The sequence below is a fragment of the Vanessa tameamea genome, chromosome 28 (assembly GCF_037043105.1).
Source record: "Vanessa tameamea isolate UH-Manoa-2023 chromosome 28, ilVanTame1 primary haplotype, whole genome shotgun sequence".
Taxonomy (NCBI): Eukaryota; Metazoa; Arthropoda; class Insecta; order Lepidoptera; family Nymphalidae; genus Vanessa; species Vanessa tameamea.
In genome coordinates this window covers 2,770,166-2,797,663 of record NC_087336.1, presented here as the reverse complement: position 1 = coordinate 2,797,663, position 27,498 = coordinate 2,770,166, and the positions used below count along the sequence as shown (strand labels likewise).

Sequence of the window (27,498 nt, the reverse complement as noted above, 5' to 3'; positions counted from 1 at the left end):
CGCTCTTAATAAAACAATTAAAAAAAAAATAGTTTATCTTTGTGTGGTTTGACCGTATCGTGAGTTTTATAGGTGAGTATGAGTAGCGCCCTTTTTTAGGTTTTTTTGTTTTTTTCTTTGAGTTATTACATCAGTAATATTTATTTTTAAATATATAAACTCTTATTTCAAACAGATATGTATGTATTTAAATGTATCGTCTAATAATTATTATTATATCTATATCTAAATTAAGTTAATTTTGAATTAAAAAAAATTCAATATAAAATGTTTTTGATATCTTAACTTTGAATTATACAATAACATATATTTAATGTTGTATTAATTTTAATTGTTTAATTTTTATATTTTATTCTATCTTTGAAAAAAAAAAACATTTTTAAAAACATGCTTTAAATACGCAATTTCTTGTCTATTCGTCCGAAGCCAATCGTGAATGTGGAATTAATTAAAGGTTATCAAAAACATACATTGCCCTTGGATCTTCAACATGTAAAATTTCAACTCCATGGGACAAGAGGAAATAGATTAAAGAGATCTTGCACGATTTTACCAAAGCGAACGAATAAAAATTGCAAGCTAAATAAAACCTTATATAATTCTTAGTCTAATTTGTTAAAAAAATTAAAGCCGTTGCCGCCGCTGAAGCTGCTTAAATACTCACTTTTAGCTCAGCTCTGATTATAAAACCAATTATTATTTGCGAAGCTAGGTTTCAATGACTACGGATCTAATGATGGTCCGTGATTTTTACGATAATAGTTACAAAAGAGCTTTCTAAGAAACCGGTTAACACTTCTGGTGGGCGCACCAGGGGTTTGGGGAAAAGCTGGTACTCACTCAGCTCAAAGACTGAACTAAGCGCTAGCAAAAGACAGAGAGGTCTTTGTAATAGTATCAGTGTCCTGGGTACAATTTCACGGGACAATCTCTTGGGAGGCGTGTTGTTTCTCTAATTTTTATATGCTGACTTTATGGTTTATTTGATTTTATATATATTTTTTTAGTGTAATAAATACAAAATTATGTAAAAATGTGCGTATCTTACTTGGTGGTAGGGCTCTGTGCAAGCCCATTTTTGTGTTTCCCTTTGAAGTGTGAGTAAGCCAGTGTAACTACAGGCACAAGGGACATAACATCTTAGCTCCAGAGTTGGGCGATGCATTGGCGATGTAAGGAATGGTTAATATTTCTTACAGCGCGGTCTATAGGCGGTGGTGACTTACCATCACGTGGCCCATTTGCCTGTCAGCCTACCTATGCTATTAAAAAAAGTATAATTAATACGTAAGAATTGAACTATCAACTACTACAGTAATTTTTACAGTAACAGTACAGGACATAAACGCGTTTAAACAAAAAAAAAAAAACTTTTCATATAAGTTATTTTTGCCTCTGCGGTTTCCTGGTGTATTTCGTTTTGTAAATATAAGAATGAATACATGCTCGATGTTATTTCTGTACTTAGTAGTATTTTAATAGTAAAAAAATTAAAATTAAATACAGAGTTCATGGACTACAAACTGCCAAATGTATCCTCAATATATTTGTAAAGATTCCCAAGTCACTGTTTACGGACAAATATGTCAATTTCTTTATCACCGAATATTGTTGGCGGTAAAATCAACAGCAAATATTTACTTGAACTGTAAATACAGATTGGAATATAAATACTGGTTTAGTTTAAATTCTTATAATCGAATTAATGGTTAAGTTGAGCCGGCAAATTCGGTTTTAGGGTAGAGCGGAGAAACAGCAGCATTTGGGCACCAGATGATAAGGTGCGTCAAAATATAAAAAGAGAATTTCAAAAGATTTGTTTTTTCTTTTCAAAATTAAACAAGCAAATCTGTGTGAATGATAATGATGACGATCTTAAAGATTCTAGATAATGTAATAAAGATAAATCATTTAGGCATGCTGGTCTAATATGCTGAGGTGCTGAAAAACTGAGGTCCTACCTTGATAAATGTTTCAAAATCAAAATCAAAATATACTTTATTTATTCAAGAAGGCTTTTACAAGCACTTTTGAATCGTCAGTTAACAAACTATATTAAGTAAAGCTACCACCGGTTCGGAATGTAGATTCTACCGAGAAGAACCGGCAAGCACTCAGTAGTTACTCTTTTTCAAAATATAAAAACACTGTCATGTTAGTTAAATACAATTATATATGTATGTTATGTCTCCTGCCTGGAAGTCAACAAGCATTAACTCCACGCTTTTTTATCATCTATATAATCTTGTATCGAATAATATGCCTTCTTAGAGCTGCTATGGAGTTGTGTTTTTTTATTTTTTTTTATTTTTATGTTTAAAGGTCTACAAAACAAAATGACAATCACAAAAATACACATGATTACATTTTTCGTGATGTAGACACGGCATGCGTTTAATATTAAGTACCAATTAGCGCCTAGTCAATGAGAGCAGCAGATACCAAGCATACATTTTTTTTTTTTTGTGTTAACCAAAAGGGGGTTCAACGGTTTATATAGATAGCTAGAGAGATATGTGATGGCCTATCATTATGATTTCATATTGGTCGTGACGCAATATCCTTGGTTTCGAAAAGAAGTTTCGTAGATAAACCTACATTCATATTTCATGAGTCAAGACAATCAAACACAAAATCAAATTTATTCAAATAGGCTTTTACAAGAACTTCTGAATTGTCATTTCAAAATATCTCCACTAATATTATAAATGCGAAAGTAACTCCGTCTGTTACCTCTTCACACTTAAACTGAACCGATTAAGATGAAATGTTATAGAAATAGTTTGAGTCCCGGGGAAGGGCGTAGGTTTGAATTCATCTCTCCAGGGAGTAAAAGAGGGGGTGACGGTTTTTTGTTTCGGTGTTTTGTGCTTTAGGTAATGTTTTAAAAATTAAACGCGGATAAAGCAAGAGGAAGGAGCTAGTATTAGTTATAACGATGCCATCGCTCCACAGTGTTGATTTTGTCGAAAACGGTGACGAACTTAATAGCATCATATGGAGATGTTAGTTAAGTAGAATTAAATTAATATTTAACCTGAATTAAAATTACCGAATCCTGACTCGATGACATCTACCGACCGATATCATCTACCGACAAACCCCGACAGGCGCTAACATTTCTGTGCATTTAAATAAAATTTCTTGATTCGGTTGAACTTGATGATTGACAAATGTTTGGATAGAATCAAAATCTTCTACATGAATCAATTAATTCATGACGACTCATGATATGATAGGACAAGGTCCATGAGAACCTTCGTGTCGAAGTCGAATCCTTCAAGCAGATACAAGAAATTATATTAAGGTTAAATTAATAAATATATTCCTTCAAGTAAAGATAGCAAGTATTCATTGACGATTCACAGCAGATAGCTGTTGTTAGAAATTGTCAAATCTGTTATTTCTTTTGCTCGCTTTGGGTATCACCACTCATATATCACGACAAAGTGAAAATGCTTCGTATTGTTGTGTTCCGGCTTAAAGGGTGAGTGAGCCAGCGTAACTGGCACGAGAGACATAATTAACATCTTAGTTCTCAATGTTGATTAGCGATGTAAGAATTGGTTACAAGTTTTTACATAGTCTATAAACTGACTTAACATGAAGCGACTTGCCTGTTGGCTAACTAAAAACATTTTTTTTTTTTTTAATTTAATTCATTCATTGATTTAGCGTGTGAATACCTTCTTTTATAATATTTTTTTCAAAATATAAAATTAAATGATAATTAATTACACCTAGATCGTTCTAAGATGTCCCTGCAAATAAGTGGAAAAAAAAAATTGTCTGCTTCAAAAATTAAAAAACAATTATTTTATAAATAGTCTTAGTCGGGATGACGTTCACCGCACAAGAAAATTCACTGAAACTTGAAGTTGAACTCGGAATCATCGGTATTTAACCTTAAAATAAAATCACTTGACAAACAAAATCCGTCTTTGGTATAATGTTTAGACGTCATACGAGACAAAACGCGAGAATGAAATAGTTCAAGTTCAATAAATACGAAATGATTATTTTTTAAATCGTCTTCCTGCCATACGTCATAATCTATCTTTTGTGATATTGTCTTTGCTTTTGACGTATTTCTTATTTACTCTAAGATATTTATTTTATACAAGAACCTACTTCTTAAACTTATCTATAATTGTTATAATATAAATGTTATTGTTGGCAGTCGGCGATTCAAAAAAGGAATTCAGAGACGTTCGATATTTTTTTTACATGTGTGTGTAATTGTCTATACGTCAAATAATATGATTTGATACTATTGACTCTAACCGGGTTAGACTCTAACCGGAATACCTATAAAAGATAGATAAAAATAGAATTATTTAAATGAACACAAGCTCTATTTAATATAATTTAAATAGAGCTACTATATAACCTACTTTCAAAACCAGTTATTGTTCTTTTTTTTAAATAATTTTCGCTTGCAGCTTCGCCAACGTGTTGGGTTAGAATTTTTTAAGTATAAATTGCTTATGCATTTGGGATTTAAGCTCGTTTTAAATCAAATTCATCAAATTCTGCCTTTGATTTAGTCGTGAAAGCGTAATAGTCAGAGTTTTCGCGTTTATAATATTCATATAGATGCTTGCTGCGTGCTCTAATACAGTTTATTTAATGAAACATTTGGTCAATAAGAAATATTGATAAGACAGTCATTAAATAAAATTAACGTACATACGAAAGTTTAAACGAGTCGTTAATAATGTCATTCAAAATTAATTTGTTTATTTGTAACAAATCAAATTAATTCACGTCATCAATGGTACAGATAAGGTACTTAACACCAGCCCCCACAACTTGCGGGCGGGAACTATTATTGAGTTTTTTTTTTAATACATTTAGACGATCTGGCACAAGGAACTTTAAAGGAAAGCCTAAGGGAATATTAGTTTTTTTTTTATTGAAATATCAATCGTGAACTTTCAAGGTCAAATTTGACTGTAACGTGTAACGGTTCTGGTGAAAAATGATTTTACATATTATCTGTTTTTATATATGTATATGATTAAATTATTAAATATTGTACCAATAAACCCTTTGTCGTTAAACATTGAATTTCGGTTTCACCATTATTGACACACACACACACAGTTTAATAATCCCTTAAGCCAAAGAAGCCCCACAACTGCACTGGTATGCGCTAAATTAGTATTGATTGTAGACGAGGGGCGATAAATTACGAAATATTATGTAGGCTACAGGTATGATCTGATACTCTTTACTCTAAACAGGAAAATATAAAAGATAGATAAAATCTATCTAATATATATTTTAATCCCTAATCATTCATTTATACTGTTTGCATTCGAAAATAAAAAGGACGGCAGTCGGTAAATCAAAAATGGAATTCAGATAACGTTCGATTTCTCTTTAAATTTGCGTTAGTGTGATCGATCGATCTGATTGGTTAATTTTATTTATTAATGTAGATACCTATGTCATTTCATTGGTGGAAATAGTGACTACTGAATTTCTATTTCATTTTATTGACCGTACAAACTATATTAAAAGCTGTGGGTGTTTTATTTTTAATGTAATCATGTAAATTACTCAAAAGCGCTTGAATAATATTGCAAAATCCTTTTCAAAATATATAATATACCATTTTAAAGGTACCGTTGAAAATCTGTGGATTTGGAATCGAATTTCTAAGCTGAATGGTAAAATTGGGACACGATTTGTAGTTATTGTTTAATATACTTAAATTAAATTAATAAAAATATATATAAAATAAAAATTATAAATATACTTTTTATTTCGAAATTATGTGTTCAAAAAACTATTTCTTGTTCTGATTCTCTTCATACGAATGTCATAATGGCTGGTTTATTTTTACATATCCGGGATTGCTCCTGTAATCTTTTGTTAAGATTCAAGTTTGACCACTGAGTTATTTCAAAATTAAGTTTTAGTAAAAGTAGTGGTAAAATTCTGAGTGTATTTCGCCGGTTCTTCTCAGATCAGAGTATTTTCTTTCCAACTGATAAGCTACTTATCAGATAAACAGGGAGACCTAACTTGAGTAGACATTATGACGATCTTAATATAACATTATTTAGAAAATATTGTATATATGTATTTAAAAAAAATTGTTGCAGCCTGAGTGAACTCACAAACACAACAATCAGCAGCGCGATTCTTTAAGAACTCACTTCGAATCTCACTCGTGAAATGTCGACAATCGACTAACAGTGATACGCAATTTTGATACGTTTATTTTATAAACTTTATAATTTTTATAATCAATGTTTTATATCATATTCTGACATTTCACGTTCGTGTTCTGTGATGAGATTCGAGATTCTTGTTACAGAATAGTCATACTATATAGCGTAGTAACTTATTTCAAATGAGTATTATGTGATTGTTATTAAACGTGCTGTGTTATCGAATTAGGACAACCGTGTCCTGTATGTATGCGAATAGTTTTGACAAATAAATAAATATACATATATAACTACTACCAGAAATATTAAATATTATTTTTTGTTCCAGAATCAATCAAGAAGAACACGAGTGCGTCATGGATCACACAGAATTTCGTGTAAAAGGTAAATCAATTTTATATATTTAAAACGAGATAACATATTTATATTATTTGCTAGTTGTCGCCCGCGTCTTCGCTCGCGTTTTAGGCGGTTGGTTGTCATATGTTAGCCTACGTCCTTCCTTGGAGTTCAAGTTTGCTTCATACAAAATTTCATCCAATTCGGTTCATTTGTTTGATAGTGAAAGAGCGACAGACAGACAGACAGAGTTATTTTCACATTTATAATATTAGTATAGATTAGCTTCCGACTGTGACTTTGCTTTTGAAGGAAGGTTTTAGAGATAATATGTATTAATTTGCTATTCCGGAATAGAATCTATCTCTGGGCTAAATTTAATTCAGATCCGTTCACCCGTTCTGGTGTGATTGACTACAAACATCCATATTTCTTTCAGTTCTAAATAATCTGGCGACTATTTTTTGTATTTTAACTTTTGTATGTATGTTCTCATGTAAGTGACTATGTCTTTTTGAGAATAAATTCTTCAAACCTATATCTCAAACTATCGCTTTTTGAATTTTATTAAAAAAAATTAGGACGTAGACATAAAGTCCCGGCTTCGCTCGGGTAAAATAAATAAAACTAAACAAATACGGTTCATCTTTTGTTTTTCATATAACATAACTTTTTTATATACGTCGATCTATTTATTTATTATTAACTGTTTGAATTTAACATAAAATTGATTGTAGCCTAATTACTCCTTATTACATCAGCTTACTGCCAGTGAAAGTCCCGTCAAAATCGGTCCAGCCGTTCCAGAGATTCGCCGGAACAAATAGAAAGACAGACAAAAATTGTAAAAAATGTTATTTTGGTATATGTACTGTGTATACATACATATGAATTTAGTAAAATGCGGTTATTTTAATATTACAAACAGACACTACAATTTTATTATATCGATACGTTTCCATCGAGTCTACCTTACTGCACGAAATTATTATTTGGAACACATTTTCTGAACGCACCCGTTAGCATCAAACATGGCCGCCCGTCGAACTTCATGTCATTGAATTTTATGGATTTAATAACGTGCATCTTAACCGATGATTTCGAGTTCAAACCCAACCAAGCACCAGTGAATTTTCATGTGTTTAATTTGTGTTTATAATTCATCTCGTGCTCGGCGGTGAAGGAAAACATCGTGAGGAAACCTGCATGTATCTAATTTCAACGAAATTCTGCCACATGTGTATTCCACCAACCCGCATTGGATCAGCGTGGTGGAATATGCTCCAAACCTTCTTCTCAATGTAATAACGAAATATCTAGATTATACGAATTTTGCGGATGTATGTTGTCGACTAGAAAAACATTATTTCAACGATCGAACGATCTATTTGTGGATAGGTTTCGATCGGGTATAGATAATATATATATATATATATATATATTGAACTTAGCAAAAACAAACAATAATGTCCAATGACATACAATAAACTTAAATGATCTTTATTGGATCAATATCCGCGATACGACATTTGTGAAAATCGAACATCATTCGAAAAAATATAACACGTGCAATTGGCATAATAAAGGTTGTCCACTTTCCAAACGACCTAAGCCTATAATTAAAAAAAAAACACTATATTTGAACCTTGGAACAATAAATGCTTCATCTATATTCAGGCGACGTACGAATAATGCAGTTTTATGAAATTACAAGATAATTATTTAAATAGCATATGTTTAATGTATAATTATTATGGAATTCTTGTTTTAATTCAATGGTCAATGTTAATTTGTATGTATATCTATGTATATACCCTAGGCGTTAATTACCCTCCCGACGTGTACGGTGTCCTAGGTCGAGGACTTTACAGGATGCCCTTAGTGCTCCTAGCAATGGTATTATTAAGGAGACGATGTGGTTCAAATAGTAAAAATCAAAATGTGCGTGGCCGATAGAAGTGTTAACTTAAACTAATTTAAGTTGAACTATTTAATATTTGAATTGTTTAAATTCAGAAAAGCTTGGGTTATTACTAAAATTGTAGGTATATGAATATGATACTGTAAGAAAAGTTTATTTATTAATAAAATATTTAATTGATTATTATAAATTATTATTTATTTTATTCTTAGTTACAATTCTTGAATATGTATATTAGAATTTTGGGTAAGTAAATTATTAGTATCATTATGGAAAAGGCAAGCCTGACAGATTGGCGCCGTAACGCGTTACGTAACGAAGCGGTTTACCCTCCCATAAGAAGTTATCACTTCAAAAAGTACAACATCATCCAACAAACAAAACACAACACTTCACTACAACTATGATCGATATTTTCATTTTCGTAATTGTCGTAATTATATAACTTGTATGGTACTAATGTCAATTAGTAAACTACTTACTGCCAGGTGGCCCGTTTGACAGTTTTGAAATATGCGTCTTCTCCATAGACATTAGCGCTGTAAGATTTTTTTTTAATTTTAAAGGTAGGCAAACAAGGCAAAGGATGGTGGTCACTACTGCCCATAGCTCTTGGTACTGCTAGAAATATTCCTCACGTCGTCAATGTGTCAACCTTAGCAGATGTTAAGTCCCTTTTGTCTGTAGCTGAACTTACTCTTCAAACCGGAACACGACAGTACTAAGTATTGCTGCTTGGCAGACTATCAGATAAGAGGGGTTGGAGGGGGGGTTAAATGGTCTTATTCAAAGCGTAGTTTTTTTATTACAATATATAAATTGATGTCACAAGAGAACAAAGTTCAATATTGTTTCGAAACAAATAAGGATTTGTATTCTCGTAAACGCAAATAAACACCCCCTATAAAAAGGCTTATGGGATATAGTAAACGATTGAACATAGGGAGTAGAACATCAATACACGCAATATTAACTTATAAATTGCATTCTATGAACAATCAATGAATCGTTTATTTAGACAAATCTCTTTAGTATTTTTATTTATTTTCATTGCTTTAGATAAGGCTGCATAACTAGAGGTTTTGGGTTGAAATCCTGATTTGATCGATTTTTCAAAAGCAGTTTAGTTTAAAGTACGTTCTGAGGGATTTATTTCAGTGTCGGAAAACACGTTAAACGCGCTTTGTGGTTGATCTCTCTTCGGTTGTGTCGAATTGCTGTATCATTGGGCTTTCACTGTTCAATGAAGGATTAGGGTTCAACTGTGTCTTGTAACTCAAAACAGTTTTTTAAATGTTAAACAGGTTAAAGCGATATCAATCATGTACAGAGTGTTATGCAAAAAGTGAAATTAACCAATTTTTTTTCGAAAATAAAAAATTAAGTCAAGTTTTCTTAGGATTTTTAAATTTGAAATATGCCTATGCTAAATTTTTTATGATTTCATATTACAATGGCTTATGTCCATTATTCCAGTTATCGTTGACCACTTATCATCAGGTTGCCCACAACCGATATCATAAAAAAAAACTTCCAACCCTCGTTTAACGTAACGTACGTACAGAGTTTCGTAAATTCCGTTTTTAGCGGATGTTTATATATATATATATATATAAGGAACCTGCCAAATTTCAAGTTTCTAGGTGATATAGTTTCAGAGATTTCGTGATTAATAAGTGGCATTTCGCTTATATATATATATATTTGACGACTTCCGTGGTCGAGTAGTGTGTACACCGGTTTTCATGGGTACGCCACTCCGAGGTCTCGATTCCCGGCCGAGTCGATGTAGAAAAAGTTCATTAGTTTTCTATGTTGTCTTGGGTCTGGGTGTTTGTGGTACCGTCGTTACTTCTGATTTTCCATAACACAAGTGCTTTAGCTACTTACACTGGGATCAGAGTAGTGTATGTGATGTTGTCCAATATTTATTTATATATATATATATATTAAGAAAATAGATATATTGAGAATGCTCGTTTTTGAATCAGTTAAAAGACTTTGTACTTCATTTGAAATGAATTCTTTTAAAAGTAATTAAAATTTAAACCAATAGTCTTTTTTCTAGTACTATATCTGTTCTTTGTGATTCACCAAGATCGCGTTCACCATTGTTTCATTCGTTTGTAAGTCTACAATTAGATTTGTAGAGTGCAACTTGATTGAATTTGCCATAGACTTACGAAACCTTTTTTTTATAGAGAAGACATTACTTTATGATTACGAATTTTAAAGTCAAAAATTTAAACACGTGATTTAATTTGTAATTAAAATTTACGTCGTGCCTTGAAATCAGTTTTTTTATTGTTGAGAACGCAGATTGAATGCTAGGTCTAGATTAGAAATAATGAGGATTACTATTTAGGATTATTTTGTCCAAGCCCATATAGGTAGTGTGGTAAAGGAATATGACTTAGAGTCAATCTCCTAACAACAATAACTTGCTGGCAATTAAAGATCGAATTTGATTTAAATTTTTATTATATAATATATAACATTAAGGTTTAAAAAATAACGTAAGAGTTAACATTATATTTTGATAAAATTAATAAATGTAATCTTTGAATAATTTATAGATTGTTTTTACTTACGAAACTTTTTTAGTATTTATACTAAAAAGTGCATTAATCGATTTGTTTTACATATTTTCATTTCTAATTATTATTTGGTAATAATAAATAAATAAATAATAAATATATTTATAAGTATATACATAAGTATATATTATACGTCACTCTTAATTTATTTCGTTGTTAAATATTAATACATTGTGGTGCCTTGTTCTGATTTAAGCAGAGACCGGGTCTGTGACTCTACATAAATTACCGAGTGACTTATTTGATTACATGTTCCCGGTGAATTAAATGTGAAAAAAAATTTTATTGGTACTTCTAACAGTGTCAATGTCTATGGAGAACGACTACTGACCACCAAGTCTTATTTACTGCTAGCCGCTCAAAAATCCTTCGTTTCAATACTTGTTGCACCTAGCTTTTTTAAAGGCGAGAATATTTGCTTTACAGGCTTTCACAGCATAGGCCGACCTATTGATGTTGATCTTTATTTAAAAATAAATATTTGGTCGTAAAATTTTATATTTATTCACGCGTATACAGTAGATATATTGTGTAAGAAACTCGCAACTCACCAGACTACGATCGTGAAACGTTAGAAAGTGATGATGAAATTCGATATTGGCTGTATCTATAAAATCTACAGTTTTTATAATGATCATATATGAAGGATAATTACATATGTAAAAAAAGACAACATATCGTAAGGCGCTTTCCAATATTACATAAGTGTCTTAAGGAATACTTAAGGAAGAAAACACACTAAAGAAATATCAAATATAATCTTGAATATAAATGTGTTCAATATTTAAAATAATTTGTTGCAGCAAAAGAAATGGTGGATTACATAGCAGATTATCTCGAAAACATCAGAGATCATCGCGTGTATCCCGGAGTCCAACCAGGATACCTCCACAAACGGCTGCCCACTGAAGCGCCGCAACTGCCCGAAAAATGGGATGACATATTCAAGGATGTGGAGGATCATATTATGCCTGGGGTAAACATAAATGAACACATACTTTTGTTGTGATGATTTTGAGCTGTACAATGTACAGTCATCGTCCGAATCTTTATTTAGTATATACCGTTTATTCAAACGAAACGGAAACGCCTTAAACTTAGAGAAACAGCCAAAAAAAAATTTAGATTTTTTATTCACAACATTCTATTTTTAAATGTTTCGTGGGTAACATAATTGAATTAATAATAAGTATTTCTTATATCATCAATAGATCGTCCACTGGCAGAGTCCCCACATGCACGCGTACTTCCCAGCGCTGACTTCCTACCCCTCTATAATGGGAGAAATGCTATCTAGTGCGTTAAATGTTCTGTGTTTTACTTGGGTGAGTTAGCTTTGATTTTTATTTTGATGTTTTACTGTGACATGAAAAAATCCACAGATGGACAAGCGTTTTTTCTCGATGTACAATATTGACAAAATTACAATTTTGCCAAACAAATATTTTTCTATCATCTACAATTATTAAGTTAATTTTGAACATCAAATTCAAATTCAGGCGTCATCTCCAGCTGGGACTGAACTGGAGACCATTGCTATGAACTGGCTCGGCAAGCTGCTGGGTCTTCCCGATTGTTTCCTAAATGAGAAGAACGATAGTCCTGGCGGTGGAGTAATTCAAGTAAGTTTTGACATTTCGATAGAAGTAAATTATGATTTACTAGGGTTTTAAGGTTCTAAAATTGAAATTATAAGAAAATAAATGTCCGATTCAAATGTATGTATAGATAAGCTATAGATATTTTTAACTGATATACATTAACTATAGCTAAATATATATATGAATATTGTGGATTTTGTTTTTACATTTCTATTACTATGGTTCAGAGTTTAAGTTTAATTCAGAGTTGCAGTTATTCAAAATATATTCATCAATAACTATAAGACCTTACCACATACTATTATTTGAATTTTGGTAACATCATTCAAATGTTATTTAATTTAAAAAAAAAAAATAGTTTTTACTTGTTCATGTGCACACATTCACATATTATAAAGTCTATTTGGTGTAAAGCACGAGGAAAATGGATATGCTGACAACCTTGCTTCCAACTTTATGATACTGAGCTGACTTCTCGCGTCACACCAGTAGTTCTGTAGTGTGAGACAAAAAATACAGTTTATTTACTTCGTTAATTTCGTCACAAACGATATCTAAATAGAGATTTAGAAGAAATTAAATAACACGAATATTCTTAATAAATGCAGCGTAATCATCTTATCCTGTGTACTTTAAAACATCATAAACTTGGTGTAATATAGACAACGGCAAGCGAAGCAACATTGGTAAGTTTGCTGGCTGCAAGAACTCGAGCCCTCATGGAGCTGGCGAGTCTGAACCCTGACCTGCAATCTTCGGAGCTGCTGGGACATTTGATATGTTACTGTTCTGACCAAGCCCATTCTTCAGTTGAAAAGGCTGGTTTAATTGGTGAGTATCTGAGCTGAACTGAAAGTCAGTAGTTTAATAGTAATCCATCTATTTCATAGAGATAGGATTAACACCCTGTACTTTAGTTTTATATACAGCGTATTCTCGACATGTTAATGTTATAGTAACATCTCATATATTTCCATCATTATTGGATAGCTCATCACATCTTGCATTAATGTAGATTTGTTCCGATATTTCCTCTTATCATCAATATAAATAAGGTGGTCTACGTTACTGCCTTCTTTGTTATGAATGATGATGTTAGGTTTCAAGAAATGTGAATTGATTTTTTAACTTTGCCATTTGTAAAAACTACATTGGTAAAAAAGGCATATTTTTCGATACAGGATTATATTGATGATAAAAAAGCGTGGAGTTAATTCTTGTTCACTTCCAGGCAGGATATATAACATACACATATAATTGTATTTAATTAACATGATTGTATGTTTAGATGTTGAAAAAGAGTAACTACTGAGTTTCTTGCCGGTTCTTCTCGGTAGAATCTGCATTCTGAACCGGTGGTAGCTTTACTAAATATAGTTTGTTAAATGACGATTCAAAAGTGCTTGTAAAAGCCTACTCGTATAAAGTATATTTTGATTTGATTTGATTTGTAAAATGTTTTAATAATTGTTATGATTGTGATTCAGTAAACTATTTTATTTAGGTCTGGTAAGGATGCGCTACATCGAATCTGATGAAAATCAATGCATGCGGGGCGCGAAGCTTGAAGAAGCTATCCTCAACGATAAGGCCAAGGGATTGGTGCCATTCTGGGTAAGTGACATACCTATAGTGGCTAGCTTCTAAATTTGTAAATATACCATTGGGTGCAAATCGCAGCTTGGGTCAAATAAAAAAGTTAAAAGGGTTTTGGTTCGAAAATTCTCAGCCCAGAGTTTGGAAGTTGAGAGTGTACAAGCCATCACCATCACATTTCATAATCTGTCTATTAGAGAGCATCTATATTCGTTTGAAGTACGGCGATATGGGATGGTTATTTTATGGGTCTATATATTTTGAGGTGAAAATTTTTTGTAACGTCAATAAACTTAAATTTTTTGCCACCTAATGGCAAGTGGTCGACATTGGCCATAGACATTGGCACCGTAAAAAAAATATATCATTCCCTATATCGCTAATGTCACTAACACGTTGAAGATATCATATCCATTGTGTATTGATACTGAGTGATAACCTACTCAGACACGCTTGAAAATATTATATTTAAATTATTTATTCTTTATTTAATTGAAAATAATTAACTACAGATATAATAATTTATTCAGTGTTCCATAAATAAGACGACAACTCAACGACAAATCTCCCCAGCTACTTGTTTATAAGCTTAAACAAATTGGTCCCCGAGCGTACGAAACAGATGCTATTTAAAAATACCCTGGAAATTGCAATTTACGTTATTATTTTATAATGAAGCCTCAGGGAAATGTTTATTCAAATGTTTTTAATAGAATGTTTGAAATATTCTGTGATATCTCGATGTAATTGAAATCGATTGAAGCCTTTAAGAAATTAATCTGTAACTCTTTAATTCTAACCGGTAATAAATCTTAGAATGTCAAAGCTTAGAATTCGTTGTCGAAAAAAATATGGCCGAATGTTCGCCACTAAGTACACGCACACTAGTAAAATAGTTTGACGTTTGGCGAGTGTAAAGCGTGACTGTCACGCACACTAAGATAATAAAGTTGACTCGTTTATTTTAGTTCTTTTGTAGTGCCGCACTCTATCTAGGTATATAAATAATCTCAAATTTGAATTCTGTTTTCTTATTCGGGTAAATAATCTTCGAAATAGTACACCTTTAATTTGTAAAATTATGGACACTAAATTTTGTTTTTCATTTTAATATTTCTTTCGTTTGTCTCGTTGGTCTAGCGGCTGGATACAATACACAGTTCCAGAGGTTCTAGGGTCGAACCCCGTCTAACGTTATTGGGTTTTTCGGTCGAAAAATTCTCGGTAACAGTCTCGATGTTGGAAGTGTGTCCCATACCCTTGCCTCGGAAACACGTGAAGCCGTTTTCCCGCTCCTGACTCTTTCCGGTCGTGCCTTTGCCGTGGATTTGATTATAAGAATGAGTGTTTGCGTACACACTTGCGGTTTATTAATATGTCCTGCGTAGTTGGCTGGTCTCTTTTGAGATTGGCCGCTGTCATTGCAGTCGGTCAGGAAGACATCATCATAATATAGTTTTAATTTTATAAATAAAAAAAAATGTTTACTGATTGTCAAAAACAAAAACAGTCATTTGACAGAACACTAATATTGACGTTTATATTAAGATTTTTTTTTTTAATTTTAAACTTAGAATGCACCGTTAATAATACCAATAAAATAAATACTTTTAAACTATTTAAGGATGTATGTAAAGCCAAATCCGCAGTACATCTATTTTTCGTGTCGAAATGACTATGTTGAATGATTTCTGTTTACATTTTATAACTTGTAATGAAAAAAATATGTCATTTTATTTAATGATTTACGATTTTTAATAAAATTAATATGCAATTTTACATTTGTAGTACAAGTTGAGGCAATCAAATAATTTTATTTCCATCAAGAGAAATACGTTACGTATATTACGAAGTTATATAGTCGTATGTTGGCATTTACGTGTCCAAAATGGTGGACGTGCTGAGTTCAAGCAGTTCACAGAACGCTACTGAAACGTCAAAATTTAACCACGAATATCTCCATAGCAACATCGGGACCAGCGGTTATTTTTTCATGAAAATTTGTATGAAGTTTCTCTAAATCATTTTATTTTTCGTGCATTGACTACGGTACGTATACTTTTTTATTATTTAAGTTCGATTTCATCAACTTCCGGTATGAATAGCGCGGAGTTAAATATTCTCAAATATTGCCTTCAAAACATCGGCAAAATGTTTTTTTTTTCAATCGATGCAGCGTAATCTACTCTGTTATATATTCAAAATTTATGGAAAGTTAGATAAATAGATATAGATAATATTTTACATACATCGTTAATCCTTGCTCACTTTGTTATTTTACAACAACATTAACAGCCTGTAAATTTCCCACTGCACTGAGGCCTCCTCTCCTTTTGAGGATAAGGTTTGGAGCATATTCCACCACGCTGCTCCAATGCGGGTTGGTGGTTACATATATGTCCGAATTTAGTTGAAATTAAATACATGCAGGTTTCCTCACGATGTTTTCCTTCACCGCCGAGCAGGAGATGAATTATAAACACAAATTAAGCACATGAAAATTCTGTGATCTCGGTTTGAACCCGCATGGCCATCTCGGCACGTTATTTAAATTTTAATAATTCACCAGTAAAAATCTTTATTTAAAAAAAAAACAATGTCACAAAATGCATATCGTTCTGATGATATGGAACTTAATGACTCGATAATTACTTGCACGATCGCTTAAGATGCCATTAATTTAAGTATGTACTAAGCAGACAATCTTTGGACTAATCGCGTATAGGATGACTAGATGTTCCTATTATATTAAAATGTTACTGTTAATCAGTTTTGTGTCGTATCTTGCTAAGTCTTTGAACACAGATATAAAGTTTCGGATATAATTTATTTATGTAAAGAATTGTAGTGGTCTTATATATTGATAGCTTAAGCCGATTTTTGTCCCTGTGATTATGGGACGATAGCTGCATATAAAAAATCGGTTGTGGTCTCATATTGAAGAGATCCAGTCGTAGATGTGCAGATAATTAAAGATAATTCTCGATTGCAATTTACTAAATTGTTATAATTTAAAAAATAAATAATTTTAGAGAGCGTTTCTACGGCTGTATAAGAAAAAAAAATAAAAAACATAAACAAAATTAAAGTAAATTGTTATCGACAAGCTAATAAGTTCATACAAAGTTTCATCATTTCGGCGCCAAATGTAGATGCAGTTTAAAATGAAATGAAATCAAAACAAAACCTGTCATAGATTTTGAAATTCCCAAAAAATCTTTTGAATAACCGCAAAGTTTCGCGCGCGAGTCACTAGTATTCCATAATTGTCTTGAAAGATAGTAATCTATGTTCATTGCTTTGTTCTCATTATAGTTACAAGATTAAGCTGAACGAAAGACTACCGATTCATCATCATCATCATCATGATGATCAGCCTGTCATTATTCCGCCTCCCCCAAGGCGCACCGCTGAGTCCGTTAATTTAACTATCGGTTCGGAATGTTGAATCTAGAGTACCTTCTCAAACGAAACATCAAAGTCAGCAATGATGGTATTCTTCTAGCCGATCTCTGCTATTATGTTCAAAGAAGATAACATAGATACAGAGTAATCTAATCTTTGAGGTTTAAGATATTAATTGTTTCGTAAAGAATATAACATGTTCCCTTAAATAATCTTAAAGACCTATTTGTAAAACGAATTTCATACGATTTTTTCATATTTAACATACAAAGCTAGGTTTTTAAAGTCGTAAATATTATACACAATTAATAGGATTAATAATACAAAGAAAAAAAGTATGATATCGCCTCCAGGCTGCTTCAAATAACTAAAATATAATTATCATTGTACATAATAATGGTAAAAAAAATATATATATATATATATATCCCGCTGAGTTTCTTTCGCCGGTTCTTCTCAGGTCCGAGGTGTTAAATTCCGAACCGGTGGTAGATTTTTGACAATCAATAAGCAAGTGTAAACACTTCTATATTGAATAAAGATTTTTGACTTTGACTTTGACTATGAGGGTTTTGTATAGATATAGTACATCTATGTGACAGAAAGTACGAAGACGATTACAGCATCTTAACGAACACTACTCTCTCACAATTCAATGGGACGGTTAATCCGACACGATCAGAATTAGCTCCCAGAGGCTTAACGTACTCAGACGCGGGAGTTTTCTATGAATTAATTAACAGAAAACTTCGATTTCAGTACATCACCCCTATAAGGTACCAGTACAGTATTGGAATTAAATCTAATCTTATTTTTCTATGCAGGTTTGCGCCACTTTAGGCACCACTGGTTCGGTTGCGTTCGACAACCTCCGGGAGATAGGCGAGGTCTGTGAGAAGCATTCCGCGTGGTTGCACGTGGATGCTGCATACGCTGGCAGCTGTTTCATCTGCCCGGAATACAGGTAAATAAATAGTGTATCAAATAATATTGTACTTAACGATGAGAGCAGCATTTTCAATGTGATTAATTTTATTTATACAATATTACCGTAGAATAGTAAGTACCGTTAGATTGTAATCTATCTCGCGAGATTGTAAGAAAAATATTAAGTCAAAATTAAAGTTACGACCTGCTTAAATGAATCTACTACCTTGGAGCTCGGTTTACATCTCACGCACAATTATTCTTTCGAAGAACCTTCGAAGTGTATCATATTGATTTATTTCCATATTAATTTTATTTCAGGCACTGGCTGGACGGAGTGGATTTGGCAGATTCGTTTGCATTCAATCCTTCGAAATGGCTCATGGTGAACTTTGATTGTACGGCTATGTGGTGAGTGTGTATTCTTCGTTGTATTGTATTTAGCCAATATGCAAATGTCCAGCTGACAGGGTGGGAATTTCTGAGGTTCTGAGTTAACAATCCAGGTCGGAAATAAAAATTTAATACTGGTTATATGACAAGTAAATCAGTGGCAATGAGATGTGCTTCAATAAGTATGTATGTATGCATGGGCATGAAATGACAGATTTTGAAAGTAAAGGAATATAAATTGCACCTGTGTTGGCGTATATAGCGGGAATGACTTTACGAGACCGAAATCCGTCAGGAGATCATCGTAGTAAGATTTGACGTCAAATTAGTTTCTTCATTGAATCAAATATTTTAATTTCTTCTTAATAAAGAAAAAAATGTTTACGAGTACTAAATAGAGACCATTCGTTTATTACGTAAGACTGTTTTCCCTAGTTTTTCACCCCCTCCCTCCCTGTTTAATATTTATTACGTAAGAATCTAAAGGAGTAAATGAATACGTTTGTTTTATTTTACTGTTTACTTTTCAAGTATCAACTTTATGGAATGTGTTCATTTGTAATTTCAAAGGTTCTAAGGGTACGCATCCGAGCAAACATCAGCAATCGCGCGGTTTCCCGCGTTTTTTCAAATAATTTTATTTTTTTTGATTTTGAACTATCGAAACTCCTCTCCAATGGGGTGGGAAACATAAAAACCTTGTAAGAAAAAATAAGGCATGGTCGACCCCCCTCCCCCCCTAAATCGTCTTACGTAAAATCAGAATGACCCCATATATCCAAATTAGTCCGAATACATTCCTTTTCACGGTTGTAATGACGATTATTATAATTTCAGGGTTAGAGACAGCACTGCGTTGCACAGAACGTTCAACGTGAATCCAATTTATCTACGACATGAGAATTCTGGTAAATATTGTAAATTTATCTAACGTTTCGTTTCGCTAATCACGGCTCAGTCATCTACGAACATCTATAGAAACGGGGAATACGCGTGTATTTTTTTTAATACTTTTATGCGATAGCTTATATCGTTTTCATAATTGTAAAAAATTACCTAACACCAAAAAACTAAAATTAAGCAAGAAAAAAATTTTTTTTTTATCAGCATACAGATTCGGGAAATTTGAACGGCGTCCATTTTGGCGCGCTCGGTGTGACGTCACAGTCTATAATAAAAATTGTAGAAGTGTTAGGCTCTGTAATGTTGACATGAATATAGTAGACTGTGATGTCACATTCGATCGGGCCAATAGCGTTGCGTTTCAACTACTTTGAATTTCGCATTTATTTTTGGCACGTTTTAATAATAATTATTTATGTAATAAAAAAAACTATAATTAAGAATATGAATATTGATGTGAAAATTACAGATAATAAATTATTGTAAATATCAATTTGACAATTCTTCTACTAATATGCAACAAAACAAGTCGTTTCGTGAATCAATTAATAGCTATGTGTATTCAAATACAATTCTCATTAAATACTTAAGAGTTTAGGTGAATATTTAATTAAATCGATGTTGATTTTTTTTTATAAGCGGATTTATTTTATTTTCAGGAAAAGCAATTGATTATATGGTGAGTATAATTTAAATATATCTCTTAAATTATTTAATCACAAAAGTCTAAATTAATAAATGACCAAAAAAAAAAAAAAAAATTAAACCCAGCACAGTTAGATAAAGAAAATATATTAATAATTAATGTATAACTTCTAAATATACAATAGGTCGGATCTCAAGATGCAAATACGAGAAATAAAATTGACATAGAACGCAACGATGATACAGAACACAGGAAACGTAATGGTAGTGTATCAAATAGTGATGAAGGTTACCCACCCAGTGGTGACCTTTATGATGAAAGTGATGAAGAATCGAAATTACACGGATACGATAAGATCTCTGACGGATCTACGGAGAATATACAGTTAGAAAATCCTGATAAGAAGGAGTTCCTCGTATGTTTTATTAGTATCGGTGGAGGGGTTTAGTGATTTTGGTCAAGGTATCTTGGAATATGGTGGAGGGCCTGCTTGGTGCACAGTAAAAATCTTGAACGTAAAGATTACTCCGTGGCATCTTCATCATAATTTTATACGATGAATACTATTCTATAAATCTGATGAATCAAATCCTGGTGATAGATTTTACTAACACAAATCGCATCGTTACAATCAGCTTCTTTAACTACAAAATGCATATTGTCTAATTTGTTTTTCATCTTATTGCAGCACTGGCAGATCCCTTTGAGTCGCCGTTTCCGAGCTCTGAAACTTTGGTTTGTGTTAAGAAATTACGGGGTTGTTGGTTTGCAGAAACATATTCGTGAGGTATGTAATATTATCTCTATGTTAAAATATTTCACAGAAATGTTACCTACTGTTAGAACTTTGACATACTTGGTAGTAGAGCTTTGTGCAAGCTCATCTGGGTAGATACCAAACATTAATTCTTAGTACTGTTGTATTTCGTTTTGAAGGACGAGTGAGCCAGTGTAATTACAGATACAAGGGACATTACATCTTGGTTTAAGGTTGGTGGCGATGTAAGGAATAACTACATCACGAAAAAAATATACGGTTTAACAGCATGCCATATAATGAGTTTTATTGCTGATTTAGTGCCGGTATCTAGAAATACGCCTAAATGCCGTTTGAACGTTGGGTTTTTAAGCAAATTTAAGAGATATATTGACAGTTTATGACAAGAAATTATAGAGGTATTTAAGCATGTGATCAACACCGATTAAAGTTTAAAAAAACAAAAGAGCTTGATTGTAATTATTTGAATCAGTTGTGTATTTAGGAAATTGCATTTTCATTACTCGGAGTATATGTTCTTTTGCATTTTAGAGCGTCCGCTTAGCTCAAAAGTTTGAGGCATTAGTTCTTGCTGATCAGCGTTTTGATATACCACAGCCGAGAAATTTGGGTAAGCTAATATTTTATTATGGTATGATACACAGTAATTTTACTTTAATATTTTCTTTATACTCGATCGTCTCGATTCGAATGTCTGTCTATAACAATTCAAATAGAACTTACAGCATCTAAAAGTTGTAATTTTATTTCATTTTCATATATTAAACAGTTCTTATTCAATTTTAACAGTTCATCATAAAATATCTTTGTTAGAATTAAACGAAGAAAATCCATCACGATTTTAACTCGGACAATTATTGAAATGAGAGTACCTAAATATTTAAAAAAAAAAAATTATGCGCTACGCCAATTTTAATCATTTGAAGAAAATGTTCCTTAACAAGGAGAGTTCCGTCACCATTATTTTTATTTTACAGGAATGGTGGCATTCCGTCTCAAGGGTGATAATACCCTTACTGAACGCTTGCTCAAAAAACTTAACGGTCGAGGTTACATTCATGCAGTACCTGCGTGCTTCAAAGGAGTTTATGTTATACGATTCACTGTTACGTCTCAAAGAACTACCAATCAAGATATCCTTGGTAAGAATTGTATACCTAGTTATTTTCATAAATTGATTCCTTTAAATAACAAACCAATAAAATGCTATAATCACTACAAAGTTCTCCCGCTTCTTCTTTCTCTGTCTGTCTCTAAACGTAATGAACCGAAAAACTACCAAGGTGGACAAAACATTTGGCTAATATTTGGTAGTTACTTTTTCTTTTTTAATGTATTTTTTTATTTTTGCTCGTTGTCTTTGAATTATGTATATCTGTTGTCACTGACTTCTCAATTGATAGATAGATTTTTTGTATATATCTTATAGTATTAGAAGTGTTAGCTTCAAAACCACCTGGACTGTCAATTTTCTCTTCGAATACGTCATCAAATTAGTCATATTCCAAATTAGTAACATTCTATATAACCTATATACGAGTAACAACTATAAAATATTAACATTCACGATCCATATCAATAGGATTAGCAACTTTTAAGCCGAAAAATATTAAATCAAAATAAAAATATTCTTTATTCATGTTAGCTATTAAATGTCAAGCTACCACTTGACTTGGAAAGAAGATTCTACCGAAAACTGTAGAGTGAGCAAGAATCTTAGTAGTTACTCGATTCCACCATTTTAATTACGGAGTATGTCAATAATGTACCATTAAATTTGTTTATATCCCGCCTAAAAATTGATAAAGCATTAAGTCGATGCTTTTTTGACATCAATACAAACTTGTATTAAGTAAGATTCGTATTTATCAATGTTATTTTTTTAAATAAGCTTTAAAATTTTAATAGGCCAAGATAAAAATCACTCATCTTAATTAGTATTATGATGAGCATACATAAAACTAGCATTATTACAGTGACAAAATTTCTTGAACCAGTTTTTCGAAATGTGTATTCTCTATTTGCAGATGATTGGAACGAAATAAAGAAGGTTGCTTCTGAAATATTGGTGGACATGTTCGGTTCTGAAAATGGAAATATCGTCATACATAAAAAGCCAAGGATCTCATTGAAGGGTAAATTTTCTTTATATATTTTTCTTATGTTACTTACATTGAGATATTAATTAAAGCTTCTACGATTTTGGTACATTATGAATTTCCCATCGTATGACTTAGGAGTATTTTTATTAAAAGTCAAAGTCCAAAATCTATCGATATAGAACTGTTACAGTTGTTTATTGATAATCAAAAATCTGCCACCGATTCGGAAATAAACACCTCGGTTATGAAAAGAATTGGCGAAAGAAATTCAGTGATTTTTTTAATGTCATTATAAGCATATACTATATACATATATTTCGATTTAAAAAATTGACCATATCGTCACAAGTAATCAAATCGGATAAACAGATTCTCAATATACATACGTACCCAATCATAGGCCAAAACATTTAAGAAATAGACGAGGTCAATTTCAAATAAGATTAAAAAAATTCTGTACTTGAAAACGTAGAATTTTGTCAAGATTTGGATCCATGAATCGATTTGACAACACCTATTGTAACTTTAATATATCAAATAATAAAAATAATAATGGAGTATTCATATTTTTAATTCTGGTTAAGTTTTAGAGTTCTCCTACTTACGGAGCATAATAATTACAATTGGGTAGAACCCAAAAGATCTGTTGTTTCTCTTTTTCCAAAAGAAATTACATCATCGACAACAATAAATAAAATTTAGTTACGTATAGTGTATAGATCAACGAATACGAACTTCCCTTTATCGTCTAGTAAAATCTTGTATTCAAGAAAATGGTTAATTTATTTATCAATATTTACATTTCCAGAAACACGCGAACTGAACGCGACATTTGGAACGAGCCTCCTTCTCGCCAACAGCCCAATGAGCCCGAAGATCGTAAATGGTACCCATGTCGCTATCTGTGATTACGAGCAAGTGCTCTCATCTTGTGCACAAACTTTTGCGCAGTTGAAAATGGAACCAAAGGATAGCCCTGGTGAGTATCATATGGATATTTAGTTAGGTTTTGCTTATTTGGTGGTTTAGTGATTACATTATTAATATACTGGTGATAGGGCTTTGCATGCAACTGGTTAGTTAACTCCTTCTACAACACTTACTATTGCTTCTTCTATATATAGATCTAATTAGAAAACCTTTTCTATAACCCTTATTAGAGGTCTCAATACAGACTTCACTTCAATTAGTCTACCACTAAATACTTTGTGTTATGACGTATCTTTTGATATATCTATGTGATGTTGTCCAATATTTATTTATTTATCTATTTGATGAGTAAAGGTGTAAGCTTTGGATACATATTTTCATAAATCACTTGGTTGATGATATATGAAAATGTTTACATTTCTTAAAATGTTAAGGTTTATAATGCAGATATGATATATTAGTTGGTTGTAGATCGTCTTAATAATATATTCGCATATATTAGGAAAACTTATATTTGCCTCGTTGGTCTAGTGACTAGATACATATTTGACAGATCCTGAGATCTTGGTTTAAAACTAGGTCGGCCCAATAAAAGTTATTGGGTATATAAAAAAAATCTCAGTCTCAGTTTCGAAGTTGGAAGTGTGTATAAATGCGTTGGTCCTGCGTCTGAACTCTCTCCTGTCGTGTTGGTTTAGCCATCCCATCGGATTATGACAGTGAGGGAATAAAGAGTGCACCTGTATTTGTACACACTTTTGCACCGTAATATGTCCTGCAAAGTTGGCTGGTCTTCCTTGAGATTAACCGCCTTGTCCGAAATCGGTCATGACAACGTCATCATTTACTTCATATACTTCATTATCGACAAATCACTTATTGAAATAAGTTTTTATTTGAAACTAGTGGATCTCTTGCGAAACTTCGCGTTTATTCAAGAGATTATTTAGGAACTTCGAAAATTATGACGTTTTTTTTATTTCATTTCATTGTAAACTGAATGTCACTCATCTACATTTGGCGCCAAAATTATAAGAGATTTTTTAAATGAAATATTTTGATGTCAAATAGCATACATTAGTTCAGTTAGAATTGGAGTTTTTCGATAGCAATTTACTTTAATTTTGTTTACGTTTCTCATTTTTTTATTTCTTATACAGCCGTGGCAATGCTCTCTAACCGGGCAGTAACCTTGTTCCGCTCTCTAAAATTAATTCTTTGTTAAATCGTAACAATTTAGTAAATTGCAATCAAGATCACATCTGTGGCTGGAGCTCTGGAGCTGGAGATGAAGAGATTTTTTATGCGCAGCTATCATCCGTATATCATATCATAATCACTGGGGCAAAAATCGGCTTACGCTATTAATATATAAGATATATATCGCCTATACTATATAAGCTATACTAACTTTCTCATAGAAATGCGTAGACGTGTCCGCGGTATACGTATGTGCGGGAAGAAGTTTTCTCTGGATTCCTATATGGACATGGTGCAGGGGCTCATGGTGGAGCAGTCGCTTCCCCAGTGCTCGGAAGAGGAGAGGGATGACGCTTCTAATGGTAAATGGTTATTTGTTATTTTGGACGTGTAGTTTAGAAGTTTTATTTATTAGCTGATTGATGGAATCTTGGGCTCAAATCCTGGCAGCATCCATTGGCTTTTTATGCTTAATATGTTTTTATAAATCATATTTTGCTTATCGTTGAAGTTGAGTTTCTTTCGCCGGTTCTTCTCAGGTCAGAGTGTTTTCTTTTCCGAACCGGTGGTAGTGTTTCATTTGACTATCAATAAGTAAGTTTAATGCTTCTATTTTTAATAAAGAAGTTTGAGTTTGAGTTAAACATCGTTACGGAGTTAGCGTGTTGGATTAAATTCTGTCACATCCTTTAACTCACAGCGCGGATTTGCATAGTATATCATCAACATTTTCTATGAAAAAAAGACGAGGTTTTTTAATTTTGCTAGTCTCTTCCAAAATTGTGTTGTTGGTAGAAATCCTTCATAGTGCATCCTGAATTGCAAAGATTTTCCTTAAACATTTGATGTTTCCGGTTTTTATGCTTCTTCTTCTGGCAATAATACTTTGCCACTTTAATCGTTGGATCTTACAATTAAATTTTTAATCATGGATTGCTTTTTTACCTTCTATGTATGCAATTTAAAAGTTTAACTTAATCAACTGCCTTAACTTAACAATTCTTGTTATGTTGTATTTGCTATTTATTGTTTTAATTTTTATTCATTTAATTTTTTACTTCATTACATTATATTCGTTTCGTAGATATTCTCTGTCACTAGTAGTATTAGTATTTAATTTGATTGGTTTATTTTAGGACCGAAAAGTGAGCCCATTGGAGCAAAATATTGAGGTAATAAATTTAAATAAACGGTGATTGGTAATGTTTTAAATACAAGTAATAGCTCTTATCAATACAATGCTTCCCATTCAAGGATTTAAAATCCGAAGGAAAATAATTAAAATGTTTGTTGATAATTTTCTTTCAGGGTCAAGCCCTGGCGAAAAATCCTCCGTATCAACTTCGCCGGCTACATCTAGTATGACTATTAAACACGATAGCAATTTTGATATGAACCAACTACAAGTACCTGCAACGCCATCCAGACAATACAGATCTAAGTCCATTGATGTGTCACTAGCAGACTTGAAGTTAGACGAGGCAACTGTATCAATTGATATTAAGAATAATGAAATTGTAATAACTCCAACTGGTCCAAAGAAAATAGACGATCAAGTACGTTTTAATGCTGCTGAAGAAAAATTGAACATAGGCGATAGGATCAATCAAGCATTTGAAAATTTTCAAAGCAGTTTGCGTGATAATCATAACGAAACTAAGGATAAGGTTGACGACAAAGGCGACGAATCTAATTCTAAGCTTACTATTAAAGGGCCGGGTAGTTATATAAAGAAACTAATACAACAGTTCAGTGAAGGTCCATTTGAATCAGACGAGCCGAAGCCTGATGTTGACAAGGCGGTTTCAACGCAATCTATAAAAGACAGGGCTGATGCGATTTGCAAGAAATGCTTTCATTATAAAGGTAAAATGAATAATTAGGAAAATATTTCATAATTATCTTATAAACGATATAATCATTGTTTATTAGGTAGTAAATTGAATGTGCTTTGATATTAGAAACATATAATCGTAAT

At 32.3% G+C, this 27,498-nt stretch overlaps 1 protein-coding gene across 1 annotated transcript; it reads left to right on the top strand.

Moving 5' to 3' along the window:
- On the top strand, positions 1–27,498 carry LOC113391783 (aromatic-L-amino-acid decarboxylase). Its single transcript, XM_026627858.2, has 18 exons — positions 1–72; positions 6,511–6,566; positions 11,843–12,015; positions 12,251–12,364; positions 12,539–12,661; positions 13,303–13,471; positions 14,145–14,254; positions 18,466–18,605; positions 18,890–18,979; positions 19,799–19,869; positions 20,524–20,543; positions 21,199–21,297; positions 21,820–21,898; positions 22,266–22,430; positions 23,316–23,423; positions 24,199–24,369; positions 25,742–25,882; positions 26,829–27,498. The coding sequence occupies exons 2-18, from the start codon at positions 6,539–6,541 to the stop codon at positions 27,401–27,403; spliced, it is 2,376 nt and encodes a 791-aa protein (XP_026483643.2). The 5' UTR covers positions 1–72; positions 6,511–6,538; the 3' UTR covers positions 27,404–27,498.

What these genes read in the sequence shown, in the direction of transcription:
- LOC113391783 (XM_026627858.2), top strand. Translation starts at nt 6,539, where the DNA reads ATGGATCACACAGAATTTCGTGTAAAAG. An exon ending in CTGGCGGTGGAGTAATTCAA is followed by an intron (nt 12,662 to 13,302) that starts GTAAGTTTTGAC and finishes GGTGTAATATAG; the next exon opens with ACAACGGCAAGCGAAGCAAC. An exon ending in TCTACGACATGAGAATTCTG is followed by an intron (nt 19,870 to 20,523) that starts GTAAATATTGTA and finishes TTTTATTTTCAG; the next exon opens with GAAAAGCAATTGATTATATG.